Below are 24,406 nucleotides of genomic sequence, written 5' to 3' on the forward strand. Positions count from 1 at the left end.
CTGCTGAAAAGGATCTGGTGTTATAGTGCATCACAAATTGAATATGAGTGAACAATGTGATGAGTTGCGCAAAAAAAAAAGGCTAATATTCTGGGATATATTAAAAGGAGTGTTGTTTGTAAGACATGGGAGGTCATTGTTCCACTCTACTTGGCACTGGTGAGGCCTCAGCTGGAGTACGGTATCCAATTCTGGGCACCACACTTTAGAAAATACGTGGACAAACTGAAAAGAGTCCAAAGGAAAGCACCAAAAATGATAAAAGTTTTAGAAAACCCGACCTTTGAGGAGACGTTAAGAAAAGACCGGGGAGGAGAGGGGGAAACGGGACCTGAGAACAGTCTTCAAATATGCTAAAGTCTGTTATAAAGAGGACTGTGATCAGTTACTCTCCATGTACGTTGAAGATAGGACAAGAAGTAATGGGCTTAATCTGCAGCAAGAGGGATTTAGGTTAGGAATTAGGAAAAACTTTCCAACTATATGGGTAGTTAAGATCTGGAATAGGTTTCCCAAGGAAGTTCATGGAATCCCCATAATTGGAAGTTCTTAAGAACTGGCTGGAGAAATACCTGTCAGGGATGGTCTAAATTTACTTGTTCCTGCCTCAGTGCAGGGGCTGGACTTGATGACTTGTTGAAGTCCCTTCCAGGCCTACCTTTTTATGATTTTGTGATAACTGGCCCAGTGCAGTAAGGCACAAAGGTCTCGGCTATCTGCAGGGCAGCTCCATTAATCTTTGCTAGTATTTGAAATGCATGCAGAATAAAGTTTAGATGGAGTCTATGTAGTGCATGGAATTACCATTTTAGTGAATTAAAGTTGTACTTAAATCTAATGATTTTAATATTTAACCTTATGTCAAAAAGTTGTTTGCATATTTTATTTCAATAGACAATTTTTTCTGGTAAATTCACAGTATTTTAGAGTGTATAGTTACAGAACAGTGTTGTCTGTGAGCCCAGTAACTATATTCTTATGGTAAGTGTGTTGAGGAATATAATTGCAGCTGAGTGTTCTTTGAGTGCTTGCTCATGTCAATTCTATTCCAGGTTTGTGCACAGTTGTCAGAGACTTTTGCCTTAGCGGTATCTGTAGGGTCAGCTGTGGTGCCCCCTTGAGTGCTGCACTCATGTGTCAGTATATCAGGCACTGCCAGCCCTACGCCCTCTCAGTTCCTCCTTACCACCTATGGTGGTTGGTCGGAGCCCCTCTCTCCCTTGCTTTGCAAGTGGTCGGCGTTATTTTCTACTCTTCAAACCTCATGTTCCAGCTGTAAATAGTTTGATATATTGTAGATTAGTTAGTAAGTAGCTGTTAAGTACTGTAGTTAGTTAGGGTCCCAGCGGGGACTTTGCCCCAAGTGGGGCATGCCCTAGTCTCTAGGTTTTAAGCCCTGCTCTGACTGCAGAAGGCCTATGCCTGTTAGTGACCAGCATGGTAGCTGTCTGAAGTGCCTGGGGGAATCTCATGTCAAAGAAAAATATTACATCTGTAAGAACTTTCATCCCAAGACATAGAAAGAACATGACATTCACTTGAGGGCCCTCCTCATGGAGGCTACTCTTCAGCCAGCCTTGGAGCTGGCCTGGCTGGACACAACACCCAGCACTTAAGCCTTGGTGCGTAGTGCACCTTTGGCACCGGGCTCTACCCTGCACTGGTCCCCTTTGCGGGTGCCCAAGAAAAAGACCAAAAAGAGGGACCTGGCACTGAGCAAGTCGAACCAAGGGGCATTGGGCAAAGGCAAGGCCATAGCCATGTCCCTGAGGTGACCTCCTTTTACTGCACTAAGGGATCTACCACCAACTCCTGGGAGCAGTAGGGAACCTAGACTGATGGCTCAGTCAACACCTTATCAGCTCCCAGCGCCCAGAGAGCAAAGGACTCTCCCACCCCAGCCGGCAGCATGTGCAGCATTCGACCTGGCGAAGGCTCACTACGAGGGCAAGCCATGAAAGCCTCCCAGAAGGCGAGTGAGCACCACTGGTCTCTGGAGCCAAGGCAGAGCCCTTCGTCACCATGCCATTGGTGTCCACATCAGCCAGGTCACCGGTTCACTTCTACAGATTGCTGGCACCATGCTCCTGATCTCTGCCCTTGTGCTGGGCCTCGCCAGAGAGACGCGCTGGTCACTGTACAGTTGGCTCTGGTCATCTTTGCACCAATGGTCACTGCATCCGAAACCCCGGGGATGCTCCCCAACACAGCACCACTGCCTCTACTCCCAGCACTGGTATGACTATTCGAGCCAGCGGTTACCCACAGAGACAGTTAGCTGCCAGACTCGGGCATCGATGGCCCCGTCCTGGTCACCAGAGGATTTCTACAGCATCTGCCTCAGCTCTGCCAACCTGGCGGCAGGACCAGTGGCCAGTGCAATAGCTTTACTGGAATGCCTGGGGAATGCCGGTTATGCCTATGCCCCCATCTTACCAGTCGTCGGTTGCCCTGTTGGACAAAGTCCAATCAGTGCAGGAAGTGCTGGTAGGCGCTGAGGTGGAGCGACAGGTGCCCACCCCAAGACCCCCTTCCGATATGGGGGATGATGCCCCGGGCCCTCCCCTGGTGGTTCAGTTGTAGTCATCCTTTCCAGATGAGGTGGTGGCGGAGCCCTCCCGTGCTAGCCCACTGGACAACTTTAAGGAGCACCAAGTCCTGCTTCAATGGGTGGCCGCTAACTTAGGCCTAGAGGCGGAAGAGATGGCAGAGCAATCAGACACTTCGTTCAATGTGCTCTCCGCATCCACCCCTGCACGTGTTACCCTCCTGGTGCATAAAGGGGTCCTGAACATTGCCAGAGCCCTCTGTCAAAGCCTGTCTTCCATCCTGCCCACTTCCAAGAGGTCCAAGAAAAAGTATTTTGTCCCCACCAAGGGGTTCGAATACTTTTATACCACCTGCTCTCGGGGTTGTGTTGACGGCCAATGAAAAGGACAAGCAAGGGCATGCTAGTTCCACTCTAAAAATAAGGAGACCAAGAGACTGGACCCTTGTGAGAGGAAAATTTTATTCCACGGCCAGTCTCCAATTCCAGGTTGTGAACCACCAGGCTCTTTTGGGTGTTATAATTTTAACCTGTGGGACTCCCTCCACAAGTTTAAGGACTCCATGTCGCAGGAGGTGGCCCAAGAGTTTGGGGCCCTTGTTGAGGAGCATACAGCAGCCTTGGCAGCCTCGTAGAAATCTACGAGGAGAAGGGACACTGGGTTTAGTCGCTGCAGCCTTTCCTCCTCCCGTTCACCTTTGCAGCTTGGCCCAGCGAAACACCATGGGGGCCAGAAATGGGCATTTTGAGGGTGCACTTGAGAGTGATGACCCAGTCATCTCCTAGGACCCGCCCATCTTTTCTTCAGCTGTCTCCATCCCTACTGTTTGGCCTAGTCGAGAATCACCTTGGACCGTTGAGTGCTAGAAATTGTCACTGGGCTACACCCTTCAGTTTTCAGCCACCCCCCTTCCATTCCGCTCTTCCTCATCCCTCTTCAGGGACCCTTCTCATGAGCAACTCCTCATTCAGGAGGTGGACAACCTCCTATAACTGGATGGTGGTGGAGGCGGTCCCTTAGGAAATGAGGGGGAAAGGTTTCTACTCTCTCTATTTCCTGATCCCAAAAGTAAACGAGGGCCTACAACCCCATTCTGGACCTGCGACGGCTCAACAAGTACCTCAAGAAGTTTAAGTTTCGCATGGTATCCCTGGACTCCATCATCCTCTCCCTGGATCCGGTAGACTGGTCTCTTGACTTGAAAGATGCTTATTTCCATATCTCTATTTTCCAAGGACAGAGACAGTTCCTCCGTTTTATGGAGGACCAGCACCATTTCCAGTTCATGGTGCTTCCCTTTGGCCTCTCCTCGGCCTCGCGGGTCTTTACAAAATGTATGGCCCCAGTAGCTGCTTACCTGAGGGGTCTGGGGGTCCAGGTCTATCCTTATCTCAACGATTGGCTCATCAAGGGCAGATTGTGGGATTAAGTGCAGAGCAGCCTCGGTCTAGTGTGGTACACATGCTGTGACATGGGCCTGTTAGTAAACGGAAAGAAATTGTCCCTTGTACCAGTGCAATGGATAGAGTTCATCGGGGTGGTCCTTGATTCCATATGGACCAGGACATTCTTTCCGGAAACCCGTTTCTGAGCCATGTTGGATGTAATATCCTGTGTGAGGGCCATCTGCTCACCACCGCCTGCACTTGCTAACATTGCTAGGCCACATGGCTGCCTGTACTCACATGGTCCATTATGCCTGGCTTCACCTCCGGCAGTTGCTGTCTTGGTTGCTGGGGATGTAGACCAATGTCAAACATGACCTGGACCTGGTAGTCAAGGTGCCGGACCACATCCGGTCATCGCTGGTGTAGTGGTTGGACCCCATGTTGGTGTTGCAGGGAGTCCCCTTCGCGGCCCCATCCCAGTTGCTAACTCTGGTGTCTGACGCCTCAGATCTGGGCTGGGGAGCCCACCTGGGTGAGCTCAGTATACCGGGCCACTGGTTGGAAGTCAACGCTCCTGCTACATAAATGTCAGGGAGCTTTGGACAGTTCGCCCGGCCTGCCAGGCTTTTCAGTCCCAGTTACAAGACAGTGGTTCAAGTTCTGATGGACAATACCACCACCATGTTTTATATCCTCAAGCAAGGCAGAGCCAGGTCGTCAGCCCTCTGCCAGGAAGCCTTCTGGCTCTGGGACTTGTGTGCGGCATGCCATTCATCTTGTGGCAGCACACATCCCCAGAGCCAGAAATGTATTGGCAGATCACCTCAGCAGAACCTTCTCGTCTCGCCATGAGTGGTCACTCCACCCCTATGTGATCTACCAGATCTTCTGAAAGTGGGGGTCTCCCTAGGTGAACTTGTTCACGACTCATCAGTACAGGAAGTGTCACAGGTTCTGCTCATTTCAGGAGCTCGACAGGGGCTCCTTGTCAGATGCCTTCTTACTTCATGGCTGAGGGCCTCTGATGTATGCTTTCCCACTGGTGCTGTTGTTTCACAGAGTCCTCATTAAGATCAAGCAGGGCAAGGTCAGCGTTATTCTGATAGCCCTGACTTGGCCTCGCCAGCACTGGTTTGGCACGCTGATGGACCTGCCTGTGACGACCCTGATGCAGTTGCCCCTCTGGCCAGATCTTCTGTTATAGAATCACAGCTGGCTCCTGCACCCAAATCTGGCAGCACTGCATCTCAGTTTGGTTGCTCCGTGGTTAACTGCTGATGAGCAGGAATGCTCGGCTCGAGTCCAGCAGGTCCTACTGGGTAGTAGAAAGCCCTCCACTAGAGCAATCTGTCTGGCCAAATGGAAACAATTCACGTGCTGGGCCTTGGCCCAAGAGGTTAGGCCTGAGCAGGCCTTGCTGCAGTTAATCCTGGACTACCTTATATACCTGAAGCTCTAGGGTTTGCCCCTTTCATTAGTTAAGGTCCACTTGGCCACTATATCAGCCTTTCACCCTCCATTCCAGGACAGGTTGGTCTTCGCTCATAACATGACTGTCCGGTTCTTAAAAGGTCTGGAGTGGCTCTACCCCGAAATCCAGGACTCAGTCCCTCTGTGAGCTTGGAATCTGGTGTATGTGTGGCTCATGAAAGCCCCCTTTGAGCCCTTGGTGTTCTGTTTCCTTCTTGTAACCATGCCTTAGTGGGTCACAACTGAGGATGCCAAATTCAGGATGAACTGCTGAGATGTAGGGCAAATGCAGCCCAAAACTGGTGGTTATTTTTTAATAAGATATACCAAACCAGCCACAAAAATAAATGCCTGTTTCACCACACTGGCTAACAAGAAAACATAAAGGCAGTTTCCTCATGCATTCCAGTTCTTATATCACCACCAAAAACACTGGATTCAGAGATGAGTGGTTCTTTATAACCAGTCTCATCAAATAATAGGTTCTTCTGATCCCAAAGGACCAGCCATACACCCCCAGGTCAATATATAACTTAGATCTTACCCTAAAATCATGCTAATGCCAATCCCCGAGTATCTAAGATCTAAAGGTTTATTTATAAAAAAGAAAGAAAGGTGAGAGTTAAAATTGGTTAAGGGAATCAATTACATACAATAATGGCAAAGTTCTTGGTTCAGGCTTGTAGCAGTGGTGGAATAAACTGCTGGCTTAGGTCAAGTCTCTAGAATACATCCACAGTTTGGATGGATCATTCAGTCCTTTGTTCAGAACTTCAGTTTGTAGCAAAGTTCGTCCAGAGATAAGAAGCAGGATTGAAGACCAAATGGAGGTGTTTCCAGGGCCTTTTATAGCTTTTGCCATGTGAAGGGCATCCCATTGTTCTTACTGTGGAAAATTATAGCAACAAGATGGAGTTTGGGGTCACATGGGCAAGTCATATGTTTATGCCCAGTTTCCCTCAGTCATTGCAGGAAGCCATTACCTACACTCCAGATAGCACATTTACATGACAGTCCACTCAGTGTAGATGAATATCTCCCATGGTCCGTTGTCAACCAAGTGCTTCTTGATGAGCCACTTAATTTGAATTGTCCCTCCAAGATGTGCAGGGCGTTACCTTGTGGGCGTTACCTCAGGAGCAAACATTTGAAGTCCAAGTATAGAGCCAATACTTATAAATTCACATACAAAAATGATACATGCATACAGATATCATAATCAGAACCAGCAAATCATAACCTTTTTCATAGACACCTCACTTGACAACCTTTGTTATATATTTGCAGCAAATATTGTCTAATGGTTGCAACAGTGATCTGTATGGTTATATTTTAATTAGATGACATCACAGCATCCTGTTCCCTTCTTTTGCTGTCCTGCAAGGTGTCATTCCTGGTGGCGATAACTTCTGCCCAAAGGGTTTCCGAGATTAGAGCACATACATCGGAGCTCCCTATACAGTATTTTTTAAGGACAAGGTTCAGCTGCAGCCACATCTGGCTTTCCTGCCCAAGGTGGTGTTGCATTTTCACATGAGCCAGAACATATTCTTGCCAGTAGTCTTTCCAAAGCCTCATAAATCTGAGGAGGAACAAAGGTTACACTCCCTGGATGTCAGGAGAGTGCTAGCCTTCTATATCGAAAGGACCATGCCATTTAGCAAGTCAATGCGGTTGTTTGTCACGGTGGTAGATAGGATGAAATGTAGGCCAGTGTCCACCCAGAGACTGCATCCGATTCTGTTATGATCAGGCAAAGGTGCCTCCACCAGCGATTGTAACCGCCCACTCAACTAGAGCACAAGCCTCAGCAGCGGCCTTCCTGGCCCAAGTGCCAATTTCTGATATCTGCAGGGCCGCCACCTGGTCGTCCATCCATATATATTCACGTTTCACTATGTGCTTATCCAGCAAGCACGAGACAACGCTGGCTTTGGTAGAGCGGTGTTACAATCTGCACGTCTGTGAACTCTGAGCCCACCTCCAGGGATACTGCTTGTGAGTCACCTAGAATGGAATCAACGTGAGCAAGCACTTGAAGAGGAACAAATGGTTACCTACCTTTCATTACTGTTGTTCTTTGAGATATTTTGCTCATGTCCATTCCATTACGTGCCCTCCTGCCCCTCTGTCAGAGTTGCCAGCAAGAAGGAGCTGAGAGGGCGTAGGGCCAGCGGCACCTAATATACCAACGCATGAGCACGCCACTCAAGGGGGCTGACCCTACGGATACTGCTAATGCAAAAGTCTCTGACAACTGTGCACGTGAGCGTGCACACACCTAGAATGCAATAGACATGAGCAACACATCTCGAAGAACAACAGTTATGAAAGATAGGTAACCATTTTTTGCTGGCACTTGAGAGTTAAATCTAACGTTTTTGTAGATACACTGAGAAGTACTCAAAATCTATCTGAACAAAGAAGCAAAAATAATGCAAGTGTCAAACTGAAACAGATCAGTGGTTCATCTAGTTCATTATCCTGTCACTAACAGTGACCAATGCCAGATGCTTCAGAGGAATGTGGAAAAAAAGCAAAATAATGCACCTAAGCATGCAGTTCTGTTCCACACAGGGGGACTTTTTCATAACTCTTTTTCATGGTGAGCATATATCCTGAAGCATGAAGGTTGATGAACCTCAATTAGTTATCCTAACTAATACAACTTTAGATATTCATATAAATGCCAGTCCTTTTTTTAAAATTTACTGAATTATATACCTGCTGCAGGATATTACTACGTGAGTTTAATTGTTGTGATCCTAGATGAATCATGCACTGGGTTGAAGAGCCATTGTGTAGAGACTTCAGCCCAGGGCATTTAGTTTCTACAAGTATAGCAATTGTACATAAATGTTGTGAAAGACAGGGTCATTCTGAGTGTGCAAAGGACCTTCAGGGAGCTGATATGAAAGTAGGTTGTCCTGATTCAAACAATCAGTATGGATATCATGTTCTGCATAAACAAGCAGGAAGTAAGATGAGCATGTCTCCTGTGTTGGGGAACCCCATTAGTATGAGTGGGCAGTCCATTGTAAGACATTTCTTATTGTCACTCAGCAGAAAAGGAAAACAAGATTGCAGAAAGACTGAGTTGCTTGGTGTTGGACCATCACAAATAGTTTTTGGCTCTTCCAGTGAACTCCACTGGGATGTGTGAGCTCCTCATCTGATCAGAAAGATTTGCCTGCCTTCTGCTCCTTGCACTGAGAAATTTATGTATGTCAGCTTCTGCAATACCTCTGGCCATAGGCAGCATTCCATAAACTCTTGATAGCTGCTTGCCATTAGAGATGACAAGAAATGTCAGATCTTTTAATCCCAGGGGTGGGGTTTCAGTCTGGGCTCCTTCACTGATGCTTTTCACCTGAGCTGAGAATTGGCACTGTTGTATGGTTTTCCTCCAATTTTGATCATCCTGCAGGTCATTCTCAAGCTGACATTGGACCATGCCAAGCTCATTCTCATTGCTTCAGCATGGCTGAGGCAATGTTGTTGGTTCTCCAACCTTCATGTTAATGGTCTGCCCACTTGTATCTGTTCCTTTTCATCCCGACCTCCTGACTTAGTATCTTGGTTGGGTTTTGCATTCAGCACTCAGCTCCCTGCATCTCCCAGCATGGATACTGCATGGGTAGATGAGGAGGAGGAATTATGTTTGGAGATGGTGTTGGCAAGTCTTGCTCAATAGTAGGGAGCCCTCCACCAAAGTGTTCTGTTTGTCGAAGTTAAATCAGTTCTGGATTTGGTCATTAGTCTGCGGAGTTCATCTGAAGTTGTCTTGTATCCAGAGCATTTTGGAGTATCTGTTACACCTTCTGTCTTCTGGTCTTGCACTTCATTTATTAAAAGTCCACCTGGCGATGACTTGGGTGTTTCATCTGCCCACGGAAAAGTTGATGGTTTCAAACCCCATGGAAGTGAGGTTCTTGAAAGGAGTCACTTGTCTCTACCCATTGGTTAAAGAGCTGATTTCTTTGTGAGACCTTAATACTGTCTTAGCTATTCCCTTGGGGCCTCCATTTGAGCATCTAGTAACTTCTTCTTTCTCCCTTCTATGTCAGAAAACTGCTTTCCTTGTGGTGATAACATCCACCAGGAGGGTAGGTGAGTTGTAGGCTTCGATAGTGGAACCCCGTTGTACTCAATTTTCTAAAGATAGGATATGGCCGCAGGGTTACTTTAAGTGTTTATCCAAAGTTGTTTCCCAGTTTCACCTGAACCAAGCTGTATATTTACCAGTGTTCTTCCCTAAGCAGCATTCACTTCCAGAGGAACAACATCTTCACACACTGGACATCAACCGATGTTTAGCTTTGTCTCAATAGGAGAAAATAGGACTGAATCTCAATAGGACCAAACATATCCGCTCCTTACCTTGTTTGTTTATTTCATATGCAGACCAAATTAAGGATTAAGCAGTCTGTTCATAGATGATCTCCGGGTGGATAACTTCCTGTATACGCTGCCTCAAAGGATACATGCTAATTCCACAAGACCCTAAGAAACATTGATGGCATTTCTAAGTGACATTCCTATATTGGACGTTTGTAGGGCTGCCACTTGGTCATCTGTGCATACTGTTATAAACCACTATGCTATTACTGCTGCATCCAGATCAGATTCAAACTTTCGGAAGGCAATCTTGTAGTCCTTGTTTAAATAGACTCCAACCTCTCTCCTACTATGAGTACTACTTGTGAGTCACCTAAATAGAAAACATGGCTGCATCTACTCAAAAAAGAAAAAATCATTACCTTCTTGTAACTGTTGTTTGAGATGTGATGCAGACGTGTATTCCACAACTCACCCTCCACCCCCACTGCATCAGAGTCTGTACTTCTGATGTTCGGTACAAAGCCACTGAGGGAGTTCGGGGTGGCACTGCCCTTGGGATGGGGCTAGGGCCGCAGGGCATGAGCGCCTCCCCTACAGGTACTGCTAGGCAAAGTTCTCTGGCTCTAGTGTGCTAGCTGTGCGCCACCTAAACTGAATACACAGCTGCATTGCATCTTGAAGAACAACCGTTACAGATAGGTAATTGTTTTATGTGGACTCTCAATTCAGATAAAAATAAAGTGATCCTGAAAGACCTAGGGGAAGAAATGGCAGAGGCGATATCATTAGCACTTTCAGTTGAGGAAGTTTGCCTACCTTATGTGACTCAGGTTCACAACATAAGATGCTTATTAGATTCTCTCCTGTTTCTGGATGTCCATATAGCAGTAGGGGCCAAAAGTGCTTATTCTGTCTTCTGTGCTTGTCCATGAGATTGTGACACTTTTTCCTTTTGAATGCAGATGAACTCATGATTAAGGCTACTATTTAGTCACTGGTATTTTTAGTAAAAGTCATGGACAGGTCCTGGGGAATAAACAAAATGACATGACCAGTGACCTGTCCGTGACTTTTACTAAAAATACCCCCAACTAAATCTTAGGTGCTGGGGGAGGGGGGCGCTCCAGCGAACGCTGCTGCTCTGGGGTGGATGTTCCGGTGGTTGCTGCTGCTGCTGGGGTGGGGGCAGCCTGGGGCCTGCTGCTGGGGTGGGGGAAGCCCGTGGCCTCACTGCTGCTGCTGAGGGGGAGCAGCCCGGGCCCCTGCTGCTGCTGGAGGGGGGCTGCTTAGGTGGCCCTGGGGTCAGCTGCAACAGCTGCTATTTTCTTGTCTATCTTCAGTGTTCTTGTGTGTGCTACTTGATCGTCTGTTTTGCTCCTAGGGTCCATATCAGGATACACTGGAGTTTCTGTTTGGCAGTAGGGATGAGTGTAAAAACTTCTGGAAAATCTGTGTGGAATATCACACTTTCTTCAGGCTGTTTGATCAGCCAAAACCAAAGGCTAAAGCAGTCTTCTTCAGCAGAGGGTCTTCATTCAGATACAGGTATGGCATAGCATAACTCAGTATATTTATAAAACACAACTTTTTATAGTTAGGAAATTAAATCATGATGAAAAAGTGCTTTAAAGTAATTCACTGGAGTTAAAAGTTTCAGAATCTGTTCCTAATGCATAAACATTCTTTGTTCCAAACCTAGACATTTTTATCTACTACTTTCATGATGATTTTTATAATATTGGTACTTTGCTTGGTTCACAGTGGACGAACACAGAAACAACTGGTGGATTATGTTAAAGACAGTGGGATGAAGAAAACTCCCTATGAAAGGTAAAACCCATGATTTTTAAAAGGTGACATGAAGTTGAGACTCTTGGAGCCCCTATGTTGATATCCTAAATCTCACTTTTAATGAAATTGCTGCTTTGAGACATTTTTTTTTAATTATAAAATTATGAGGAACTGAGGCACAGAGAGGCTAAGTAACTTGCCCAAAGTCACACAGGAAGTCTGTGGCAGAGCAGAGACTTGAAATTGTATTCTACCTTTGATTTATTTTTTGAATCTCTCTCTATCTCAAGTGTGCGCACACACTCTAACTACTAGTAGGAAATGTTTCAAAGACATGTCATCCTTCATTTCAGTCCATGTGGTTTTCTTGGGGGTGTATGGTTTACATGAGTTAGTTAGAAAATACATTCCAAAGGCAGTTTTCACAAAATGGGAAAAGGTCTACGGGACATTAGTCTGGGTGATAAAAAGATGGAAAATTCCATAAAAAATGTATATTAACTATCTGGACTTCTGATCGGCTTCCTGTCTTGTGGAGGGATTTTCTAATTAAAAATGGTTATGTGTGGATCAAATCACCAGCTTGTATAATTTATAAAAAGGGCTTTTTTTATGGAAAATGGGTACTATTATGTGCCACGTATTGTATACAGTTAACTGACAATGTACTTTGCATAAGTGTTGCACATTTTGACTTGCTCTCTGTTTTGACACCATATTAATTTATGGATATTTGTGTGCTTTGAGGAGGAGGAATTTTTTTTTAAAAGAACAGACACCTTTATGCTGTCTCATTCTTCTATTCTCCCATGCCCTTGCAGTTGCTTTTGCAGTCTCCTTTGAAGACATGAATGGTCTGAATCTAATGTCTCTGTTTTCTGTAATTGTCTTGCTTCTGTGTTTTGTAGTAATTCACAAGTATTTCATGTCCTTGCTGTACCTTCCTTTAGTCATTGCTGAAAGGGGGATATAACATAGAATCATAGAATATCAGGGTTGGAAGGGACCTCAGGAGGTCATCAAGTCCAACTCCCTGCTCAAAGCAGGACCAATCCCCAACTAAATCATCCCAGCCAGGGCTTTGTCAAGCCTGACCTAAAAAACTCCTAAGGAAGGAGATTCCACCACCTCCCTAGGTAACCCATTCCAGTGTTTCACCACCCTCCTAGTGAAAAAGTTTTTCCTAATATCCAGCCTAAACCTCCCCCACTGCAACTTGAGACCATTACTCCTTGTTCTGTCATCTGGGACCACTGAGAACAGTCTAGATCCATCCTTTCTGGAACCCTCTTTCAGGGTAGTTGAAAGCAGCTATCAAATCCCCCCTCATTCTTCTCTTCTGCAGACTAAACAATCCCAGTTCCCTCAGCCTCTCCTCATAAGTCATGTGCTCCAGCCCTCTAATCATTTTTGTTGCCCTCCGCTGGACTCTTTCCACATCCTTCTTGTAGTGTGGGGCCCAAAACTGGACACAGTACTCCAGATGAGGCCTCACCAGTGCTAAATAGAGGGGAATGATCACGTCCCATGATCTGCTGGCAGTGCCTCTACTTACACAGCCCAAAATGCTGTTAGCCTTCTTGGCAACAAGGGCACACTGTTGACTCATATCCAGCTTCTCTGTAACCGCTAGGTCCTTTTCTGCAGAAGTGCTGCCTAGCCATTCGGTCCTTAGTCTGTAAGAGTGCATGGGATTCTTCCATCCTAAGTGCAGGACTCTGCACTTGTCCTTGTTGAACCTCATCAGATTTCTTTTGGCCCAATCCTCTAATTTGTCTAGGTCCCCCTGTATCCTATCCCTACCCTCCAACATATCTACCACTCCTCCCAGTTTAATGTCATCTGCAAATTTGCTGAGGGTGCAGTCCACGCCATCCTCCAGATCATTAATGAAGATATTGAACAAAACCGGCCCCATGACCGACCTTTGGGGCACTCCTCTTTATATCAGCTGCCAACTAGACACGGAGCCATTGATCACTACCTGCTGAGCCCGACAATCTAGCCAGCTTTCTATCCACCTTATAGTCCGTTCATCCAGCCCATACTTCTTTAACTTGCCGGCAAGAATACTGTGGGAGACCGTATCAAAAGTTTTGCTAAAGTCAAGGAATAACATGTCCACTGCTTTCCCCTTATCCACAGAGCCAGTTACCTTGTCATAGAAGGCAATTAGGTTAGTCAAGCATGACTTACCCTTGGTGAATCCATGCTGACTGTTCCTGATCACTTTCCTCTCTTCTAAGTGCTTCAGAATTGATTCCTTGAGGACCTGCTCCATCATTTTTCCAGGGATTGAGGTGAGGCTGACTGGCCTGTAGTTAGGGTGACCAGTTGTCCCGATTTTTATAGGGATGGTCCCGATTTTTGGGTCTTTTTCTTATATAGGCTCCTATTACCCCCTACTCCCTGTCCCGATTTTTTGCACTTGCTGTCTGGCCACCCTACCTGTAGTTCCCCAGATTCTCCTCCTTCCCTTTTTTAAAGATGGGCACTACATTAGCCTTTTTCCAGTCATCCGGGACCTCTCCCAATCGCCATGAGTTTTCAAAGATAACGGCCAATGGCTCTGCAATCACATCCGCCAACTCCTTTAGCACCCTCCGATGCAGCACATCTGGCTCCATGGATTTGTGCTCGGCCAGCTTTTCTAAATAGTCCCAAATCACTTCTTTCTCCACAGAGGGCTGGTCACCTCCTCCCCATGCTGTGCTGCCCAGTGCAGTAGCCTGGGAGCTCACCTTGTTCCTGAAGACAGAGGCAAAAAAAGCATTGAGTACATCAGCTTTTTCCACATCCTCTGTCACTAGGTTGCCTCCCTCATTCAGTAAGGGGCCCACACTTTCCTTAACTTTTTTTCATGTTGCTAACATACCTGAAGAAGCCCTTCTTGTTACTTTTAACATCTCTTGCTAGCTGCAACTCCAAGTGTGATTTGGCCTTCCTGATTTCACTCCTGCATGCCTGAGCAATATTTTTATACTCTTCTCTGGTCATTTATCCAATCTTCCACTTCTTGTAAGCTTCTTTTTTGTGTTTAAGATCAGCAAGGATTTCGTTGTTAAGCCAAGCTGGTCGCCTGCCATATTTACTATTCTTTCTACACATTGGGATGGTTTGTTCCTGTAACCCCAATAAGGATTCTTTAAAATAGCCAGCTCTCCTGGACTCCTTTCCCCCTCATGTTCTCCCAGGGGATCCTGCCCATCAGTTCCCTGAGGGAGTCAAAGTCTGCTTTTCTGAAGTCCAGGGTCCGTATTCTGCTGCTCTCCTCTCTTCCTTGTGTCAGGATCCTGAATTCGACCATCTCATGGTCACTGCCTCCCAGGTTCCCATCCACTTTTGCTTCCCCTACTAATTCTTCCCTGTTTGTGAGCCACAGGTCAAGAAGAGCTCTGACCCTAGTTGGTTCCTCCAGCACTTGCACCAGGAAATTGTCCCCTACGCTTTCCAAAAACTTCCTGGATTGTGTGTGCACCGCTGTGTTGCTGTCCCAGCAGATATCGGGGTGATTGAAGTCTCCCATGAGAGCCAGGGCCTGTGATCTAGTAACTTCTGTTAGTTGCCTGAAGAAAGCCTCGTCTACCTCTTCCCCCCCCCCCCCCCGCCCCGGTCTAGTGGTCTATAGCAGACTCCCACCATGACAACACCCTTGTTGCTCACACTTCTAAACTTTAATCCAGAGACTCTCACATTTTTCTGCAGTTTCATACCGGAGCTCTGAGCAGTCATACTGTTCTCTTACATACAATGCAACTCCCCTACCTTTTATGCCCTGCCTGTCCTTCCTGAACAGTTTATATTCATCCATGACAGTACTCCAGTCATGCGAGTTATCCCACCAAGTCTCTGTTATTCCAATCCCATCATAGTTCCTTGACTGTGCCAGGACTTCCAGTTCTCCCTGCTTGTTTCCTGGGCTTCTTGCATTTGTGTGTAGGAACTTAATATAACTTGCTGATCATCCTGCTTTCTGAGACAGGAGTCCTCCCCTCTTGCACTCTCTTGCTTGTACTTCCATCCCATTTCCTCACTTACCTCAGGGCTTTGGTCTCTTTCCCTCAGTGAACCTAGTTTAAAGCCCTCCTCACTAGGTTAGCTAGCCTGCTTGCGAAGATGCTCTTCCCTCTCTGCGTTAGGTGGAGCCGGTCTCTGCCTAGCACTCTTCCTTCTTTGAACACCATCCCATGGTCAAAGAATCCAAAGCCTTTTCTCTGACACCACCTGCGTAGCCATTCGTTGACTTCCACGATTCGACGGTCCCTCCCCAGGCCTTTTCCTTCCACAGGGAGGACGGATGAGAACATCACTTGCACCTCAAACTCCTTTATCCTTCTTCCCAGAGCCACGTAGTCTGCAGTGATACACTCAGTATCATTGGTGCCCACGTGGAGAAGCAGGAAGGGGTAGTGATCCGAGGGCTTGATAAATCTCAGCAATCTCTCCATCACATCATGAATCCTAGTTCCTGGCAAGGAGCAGACCTCTCGGTTTTCCCGTTTGAGTCCCTGACCACCACCACCCACCTTCTTCTCTTGGGAGCAGTGGTCGTGGGACCCCCATCCCTAGGACAGTGCATCTCATGCCTTCCAATCGGTGGAGTCTCGTTCTGCTCCCTTCCCTCAGATGTATCACCTAGTCCACTCTCCAAATTAGTACCTGTGGAGAGAACATGAAGATGGTTGCTCACCTGTGGAGAGAACATGAAAATGGTCTGCATTGCTGGTACATGGATGCTCCTCTTTCTTCTTCTGGAGGTCACATGCTGCCAGATTTCTTTACCATCCTTCTGTCCCTGCTGCGCAGCCTGCTCTGATTCTTCAGAATGTTGTGTCTGTAGAAGCATATCCTGACATCTGACCAGGAAATCTTCATTTTCTCTTATGCAACGCAGGGTCGATACTTCTTTCTCCAGACCTTGAACCTTCTCTTCCAATATGGAGACCAGCTTTCACTTTGTACAGACAAAGTCACTTTTGTCCTGTGGAAGAAAGACAAACATGGCACATCCTGTGCAGGTAACAGCTGAACGCTCGCCATCCATATTTCCTTCCTTCTAAGAGCTTCCTTAGCTGTTGCAGTAACTACTCAGAGGAGCCTGCAAGATGAAAGCCTCAGGGTGCTCTCCCCTGGCAAACTCCCTCTGTTAGCCTCCGCTGTTTGCCGCTCAGCTGGTCCGCTGCTGACTGCCTTTCTATAACAGTCAGGCCCGCTCAAGGCCCACCTGGAACAAAGCACTCCCAATTCACACTTTTCAAACATCTTTTTACTCTTTTGCATGGGTGGGTAGAATGAGTGAGATTGGGTAGGGGGAGGAGAAAGGCTGATTGATTTCTTAGTTCACAGCATACTCTCTCTCTTTCAGGAGGCACAGCAAAGCTAGAGTATCTGCTCACACTTCGAACACAGATGTGCCAAAACAGGTTAGTCCTGCACCACTCTAAATATTATGGTCAGTAAGACTGACAGCCAGCTTTCCAATTTGGCAGTGTAGGGAAAGTTGATTATGTTGTCTTGTTGATCCAGAATCATTTTCACTGTTTAATCTTCATGCTGTGCATAATTTTTTCCTGTGGTACTAATTTTAATGGATACTTCAGGTAGGTTGAAGTGACTCACATGGCTCATCTTTCACACTTCACATAGTTGAAAAGAAATTTTTATACTTATTCCTTGAGATACGCAGTCTTGTTCATGTATTTCGGATCAAATGTCTCTGTCGTACGAGCAAAAGGAGTTGTGCTGAAGCAAGCACTTCAGGACTTGGCCCTAAATATTTTGTGAATTCCCTCCAATACGCTTGTGTGTATTTCCTTGTTTGCTCTGTTAGCGGAGGGTTTAAAAATGATGGGAGTAATTTAATAACTGATCACGAGAAGTTGTAAAAGGTGAGTTTTTATCTTTCTGGAGATTTTGGTCTTTTTCTGTATATGAAGCTATATTTGCAGAAAATCTCTTTCTAGTACACACTTTTACTGAGTCAGATATCAGAGGTAGTATTTTTTCTATGTATTATAAATACATTTTTTTACCTGTTCTATTTTTTTTTCCACTTCAGAGTGTCTCATTTACTGAGGGCTTAGGTGCTCCTGGGTCCCATGCCTCAGTATCTGCCTCCTTCCCTTCAGTTTATACATCATCCACTACCACTACTGACGTGCCCATCTGTATGGAGATGAATCATTCCTTCTTGGATCCCAGAGCACCGTATATGAGGAGTCCAACATCAGAAAAGAGTATTGCAGTACCAACTGAAGAAACTGGGAAGAAAGCAACACAGCAGCCTGGATCTCCCATACTCCAATCATTCCAAGGTGTTGGGTTTTGTAATGTTGTAGGAAACTGCAGCCCCACTTATACTGGTGTTGAGAGTAGTTGTGGTTTAGATCTAGAAATAGAGAAGGGTAACCAGGAGAGCAGGGTTATCTTTAAAAATGACAATGATGAGGATGACTTTACCACAGGTGTTTTTATTGCTGATAAAAAGCATCAGTATTGCGGTAGGGGTGACCCTCTTTTCACATTGACGAACTCCCAGCTGCAGGTTTCAGAAGAATTTATTGATGATGACCCAACAGAAATCTCCTTTTTTGCTGGGGGATCTGAAGCATTTTCATATGTGTACAGTGGCTTAGACCAAATGGGGTCTGATTTATCTAGGCATGCATCAGATTCAACTAAACTAACTAAGGATGTTCTTCAGCAAAGTATGGTGTCTTCTCAGTCAAGCCCTGACAGGTACTCCATAGAAGCAGTAGATATGAACATGGAAGATGAGTTTGAATTTGAAGGGAGTGATTTCAATGGCAATGAGAGGCCATCAGATACATCGGAATTGTTTGAGGTTAAAGCACAAGCGAGCAGAATGCAAAGCCTTTTGAGTCCTTCTGAAACCAGTTCACTCATAAACAACCGTTCTGAAAGCAGTTCCCTCAATAATTTGCCACTGAATGGTGCATCATCCTTTCACACGTATAACTCTGCTAATCATTCTGAAGCTAGTTCTATGGTTAACTTCCCAGCCTACTCGGTTCGCTCTGAATCCAGTTCAGCCTTTCAGTTCACTGACATCATTGACCAGTTGGAGCAGCTGAGCTATCCACTTACTACTACAGAAGACTCTACCAGTACAGATACAGACTCCTGGGATTCGGAAAGTGCAACTCCAATGGATGGAAACCACTTCTTCAGCAACCCTTTTGCTCAGGCAACTGGTGAGAACTTCACTTTTGATTTTCAGAATAATTTAAAGAATCTTGCCCAAGAAGATCAAACAGGAAAAACGCACATCAATAATTGATTGGTAGTTTGAGGTATCCAGCTATGCTGCTCAAACTTTCAATTCAGAGGTTTCAATTCAGAGGTATAATTTAAATCATTTTTGAGGTGGAAAACTCTTTTATTTCAGTGGCTGGATTTTAATTTGAATAATATAGTTGATTCCTGTTTCTTTCCTTCTCTTTATTTTTCCTTGAAGTATCCTAGCTTTGTTATTGCATTATATTGAAATATGTGTATCCAGTAAGTCTATAACCAACTGTGATTTATGCAAAATGCTAAATTTAAAAAACTTCAGAAAGGTTAATATTGTCAGTTGGGCCAACCAGAATTAAGAAAAATTATAATCTTCTTATACCTTACTTTCCCGGAAACATGTTTGTATGTCAGATTTAGTCTGGTGTGCACTTCCTCTGACATCAGCATGAGATGCTGCCGCTTGTAGACCAGTTGTTACAGGCCACATCCAATACATAGGTTGTGGTCCTGCAATGCAGTAAGAGTATGTGCTGTTTCTTGAGACAAAGATGGACAATCTGTGAATCCACTGTGAAGATAATTCTTAAAATGTCAAGTTTATGCAACAAAAATCTGGCATACACCTCAAAGAATCAAAATCTTAGATGGCAATTTTGAAGAGGAGCATGTGTACAGGAGCAAATGCATGCTGGGCATCATCTGATCTACCCCTGAAGAGAATTGTTGAACGTGAAGGCACATTGTGATCAACAACAGTCCAACAGTGAACAAGTTCCCTACTGTTTTGCAGCTGTTTGGAGTGAGACACATAGATTATAAAGGCACTTAACTCCTTATTGAACTTTCTCATCTTCTTTGTCTTAATTTAATCAATTACACTGCAGAAAAATGGTTGCAACTTAATTTAATTAAGGCATATAAAATTTGCTTGGTCTGGGAGAAATGCTAAAAGATAAATCAGGCAATAGCTGTCTTTAATTTAAACTCTGCACTGTATTCAGCAGAATGCTATTGAAATAAAATGGCTCCTTTCAGGAAAATAAAGACTTGGTGTAAAGTTAATAATAATAATAATAATAATAATAAAAAAAAGTGAATACCATCAGCCACTGTTTTATCTTCACTGCTTTCATAGGCATTTTTAGATAGGTGACTTTAGGTAACATGATTGATAGTGAAGGTGTAATTGAAAAGGTGTAAATATAGATTTCAGTGATCATATCCATTGTACTAATTCATTAAATTAGTTATGGTGGAGGTTATCAAACTTACTTGCTCTCAGTCCACCTAATAGATATTCTTGGTAGGGGCTGGAATTCTGAGATGCAAAATTTTGAGGGCCTTGTGCAAGAAACGAGTTTTAAAATAAAAAATATCCCTGTGGCAGGTTTGGGGTCAGAAGCATCGCCTCTTGAGGCAATTTGGTTTACGTTCTGTGTGGTCCAGATTCTGAACCCGCCTTTCCTAAATGGGATAATAGTGCAATATCACTTCATTGGATTCCCTCTAAAATAAACAGGGTGCATAAATTAGCATAATTAATGTGTTCATATTGTGTGTTTTCCATTAATGTTTATATGGTGTTTCCTGGGTAAGGGACTGATGTATTGAAAAAGAACCTTCATACTTGGTAGGCCACTTAAAAATCTCTTAAGGAATCCTGATGAAACATTACAAGGAAAGTTCTTTCAATGTGCAATAAAACTTAATGGGGTGATTGTTCCTCATTCACTTATTTTTTGTTTGTTTGTTTGTTTGTAGTCTGTTCTAACTATTCTTTCTACAGACATGATCATTCCTTTAAAGCAGGGCTGGCCAACCTGTAGCTCCAGAGCCACATGCGGTTCTTCAGAAGTTAATATGTGGCTCCTTGTATAAGCACTGGCTCCAGAGCTGGAGTTACAGGTGCCAACTTTCCAATGTGCCGGGGGGTGCTCACTGCTCAACCCCTGGCTCTGCCATAGGTGCTACCCCCAGTCCACCCCTTCCTGCCTCCTCCCCTGAGCCTGCCGTGCCCTTGCTCCAACCCCCCCCCCCCCCAAGCCACCTGCATTCCATGAAACAGCTGATGGGGGTGGGAGGTGCTAATCCCTGGGGCTGCTGGTGGGTGGGAGGCCCTGGGAGCGGGGTGGGGGAGCTGATGGGAGGCTGCTGACATAAATTGGTAAATTCTGGCTCCTTCTCAGGCTCAAGTTGGCCACCTCTGCCTTAAAGCATTCAGTATGTGTACTCATTCCACGCATTGTGTTTGAGTGGAATTCCTATAGTTGCACTAGGAAGTGTCAGAAGTTTGCATTTGCTGACTGGCATTATAAAATGAAAACATACCTATAATACCATATGGTGAAGTATTAGCTGTGTCATTTTTCAAGTGTTTGTGGCTGTTCTGTTTCTTTGAATGGCAGTGTGTTTTCTCTCTCTCTCTCTCTCCCCAGCTCTTGATTCTTTGGCTTCTAGCATGAGACAGGTAGGCAATTTTTTGGCAAAAAATATTAATCCATTCAGTTAATATTTTTAGTGAAGCATAACAGCAGCTAAGTTATTTTTACTTCCACAGCATCTGACTCCATTTTCTTTCCGAAGATGGGGGTTGGGAATACTCTGATAAGGACATGCTGATCAGAACCACACAAACAGAGCTAAAAGGCAGCATCCAGTTGCTAAGATAGCACACTAGAGTGGGTAACAGGTATTTCTCCTTTTACATTCTTCTCCAGAAAGCTGGGATATGGGAGACAGAATGGGGAAACACTGTTCTAATGCTGACCTAAATACCATAAGGGGGCTAGGTAATCAAAACTTAAGTGTTGGCTAGCAGACTGATGGAGGGACTTCAAACCCCTATGCTATTGATGGGGGAAGAGGGAGGTGTTTCTCTTATGGTTTTTATAGTGTATCAGAGGGGTAGCCGTGTTAGTCTGGATCTGTAAAAGCAGCAAAGAGTCCTGTGGCACCTTATAGACTAACTGACATATTGGAGCATGAGCTTTCGTGGGTGAATATCCACTTCGTCGGATGCGTGGGTATTCACCCATGAAAGCTCATGCTCCAATACGTCTGTTAGTCTGTAAGGTGCCACAGGACTCAGCATTATAAAAAGCACAATCCATCGTCCTAGTATCTGAATGCCTCCATGTAAGTCAATTAATTTTATAATCTCTGGCTCTTTTCCCTTTTTAGAGTATACAAACTTGGCTTGGGGTAGGGTTGTGTGTTTATTTAATTTTAGTTAATCTTGAGAGATTTTGTGTGTTGTTTTTGGGGGCAGGTAGAAAGGGGATGTTAGTGTTGTAGTGTCTTGTTGTGACAGGTTTTGTCAAAGAATAATGTTTTGTAGCATTTCCTACAGATGGTCAGACTTCAGATTCATTTAATCTTGCTGATCTATCCCAGGAGGGAGAGAGGCGCTCAGAAGCATCCTCATGGGTGGTGCAAAGATACAGTCCTCTTCTAGAGAGATTATTGGATTCAGTGCCTTTCAGCAGTCGAGGTGTCAGTTCTAACATAGGCCACTGTTGCTATCTAGCTAGCTCTTTTCCCTGGCAGCAGTCACAACATCCTGCCATACCTACTCCTCTCCCCATGGAGGTGTCTCTGGTTGGACCAGCCAAGGAAGAAGGTGAGAAGGCAGGCTCTCAGTTTTCCACTTAGGCTGTTTTACCTTGCTAGTACAGTTTGTGATGTGGTGCAATGTGTATTTCAATACCTAAGCATAACATCCTAAATTGAGAACACGCTAGCAGACTTTCAATTTTGTTTTCAGTTTTTCACAACTTCAGTATTAAATAATAGTTGTCGATATTGAATATTTTTAATTTGAGCATAAAAATTTTTGTTTAAAGAAAGTGGAAGGAGAACCTGAATATGAAAATAAGTTATGAGCACCATGTTACACATGGACTGGGGTGCTGTGGGGCCAGGGGAGGAATTACATGGGAAACTTTAGAAGATGGTCCTTGTGGAGTCTCCTATGCAAGGTCCCCTGAACAGGGAGGATTTTGAAAAAGAACACAAGACTCATTTGTTCAGATTTGGGCAGTGGCAAGCCAAAGACTAGCAGCCTTTCCATGGTACTTCCTGGCAGCATCACTTCTGAGGATGATTTCTGACCTCATGAACGGAAGGCATGGAAGGGACTTAATGCTGGTCAGCCATCAACTACTCTACAGGTTTCACCTCAGATAAGCCAATAGCCAAGAAGAACATGATGTGAAAAGCAGCTATTCACCTACACATACTCCAGTATACTATTCTACCCCACATTCCATATCCTCATACTTGCACAGCCTTCATTAAGTGAAAGGGGAGCATGTCATAGAAACACTGCTCTCCTTCCTCTGAGAGGTCATTCATCCCTTCTGCCTCTGAACTCCCCTACATGGCACAGGACCCTGTGTTAGCAACTGCTAAATGTTTAATCAGGTATTTGTATATATACAAATGCATTTATAGAATAGGCATAAACAATAGTGATTCTTCACTGCTGTAGCTATAGCCTACTAATGGATTTAGGTCTAGAAATAAGGTATTTGACTGCACTTCAGAGTGCAACAGAAAGCCCTGCAATGCATTTTAAGTGGCTTAGAGCTCCATAAAACAATCTGTACCTATATTTCTCTATGTATATTTACACCCACACATCACTTAATATATTTTTCACCAAATGTCATAGAATCAGAATATCAGGGTTGGAAGGGACTTCAGGAGGTCATCTAGTCCACCCCCTGCTCAAAGCAGGACCAATCCCCAACTAAATCATCCGATCCCCAACTAAATCATCTGAAGCGTGTCAAGCACTATAAGAGAGCATTTTAGTCTTGGTATGTATAGTCACGGGAGTCCATTTGATTTACAAAACAGTGGTGTCAGAACATTCTGTGAACAAACAGCCATCCAGTTAAGCCTTGGTAAAGTTTACTACATTCGTATTAGCGTGTTGTAGTGTATACTTTGTAATTTTAAAATAATCATGAGTCATTAAAGTAACATTTTGTCCATTTCCCAGAAATACTCATATTTTATCATTCATATAGAGTAGGAAATGTATTGATTTTCTATCAAGTTTCACTTAAAAGCCCAGTAACCTCAGTGTTACTGGATAAAACAAGTATTGAACTCCCTTATCCTGTGGTATTAGGTGGTGGTGGTGGTGGTTTTTTTTGTTTAATTTTGTTTATTGCAAATCTTGATAAGACTGTGGGAAAACAGTAACAAAAAAAATCCTGTTAATTATTATAATGTTGTTTTGGTGCAAACCTGTTGGTAAGTCATTCTTCTTATTGTCATTTTGCAAAGGGTGCTCAGTCTTAATTATTAGATATTAATGGACCAAATAGGTGTATAGCGCAATTCTCAGTGCAAACTCTCATAGTCATCATCTGCACTGTAGCCATTTTAACACTGAACTCATCACAAATGCTGTGCATATATGCATGAGTATACATATATACCAAATACATGGATATTGTGAGATTTTTACAGCTCCAAATGTATATCGCAAAGCGCATTTAATTCACTTACCTCTCTGTGGGTTATTAGAAGATTTAATCCACTGAGTCAAGAATAACTCTTTGCTGCTTTTAAAGAATAATTTAGTGGGTTTTGAATCTG

General features: G+C 44.6%; 1 protein-coding gene across 7 annotated transcripts in view; it reads left to right on the plus strand.

The window, feature by feature from the left end:
- Window positions 1–24,406, plus strand: part of FARP2 (FERM, ARH/RhoGEF and pleckstrin domain protein 2) — a 191,931-nt gene that overhangs the window by 102,747 nt on the left and 64,778 nt on the right. For all 7 annotated transcript variants that reach the window (XM_045029426.1, XM_045029425.1, XM_045029428.1 and 4 more), the window contains exons 10-13: window positions 11,130–11,293; window positions 11,510–11,578; window positions 16,905–16,962; window positions 17,598–17,853. In XM_045029426.1, the coding sequence (XP_044885361.1) occupies window positions 11,130–11,293; window positions 11,510–11,578; window positions 16,905–16,962; window positions 17,598–17,853 (547 nt within the window). The remainder of the gene's footprint in view (window positions 1–11,129; window positions 11,294–11,509; window positions 11,579–16,904; window positions 16,963–17,597; window positions 17,854–24,406) is intronic.

Source organism: Mauremys mutica, chromosome 9 (assembly GCF_020497125.1).
Source record: "Mauremys mutica isolate MM-2020 ecotype Southern chromosome 9, ASM2049712v1, whole genome shotgun sequence".
Lineage (NCBI taxonomy): Eukaryota > Metazoa > Chordata > Testudines > Geoemydidae > Mauremys > Mauremys mutica.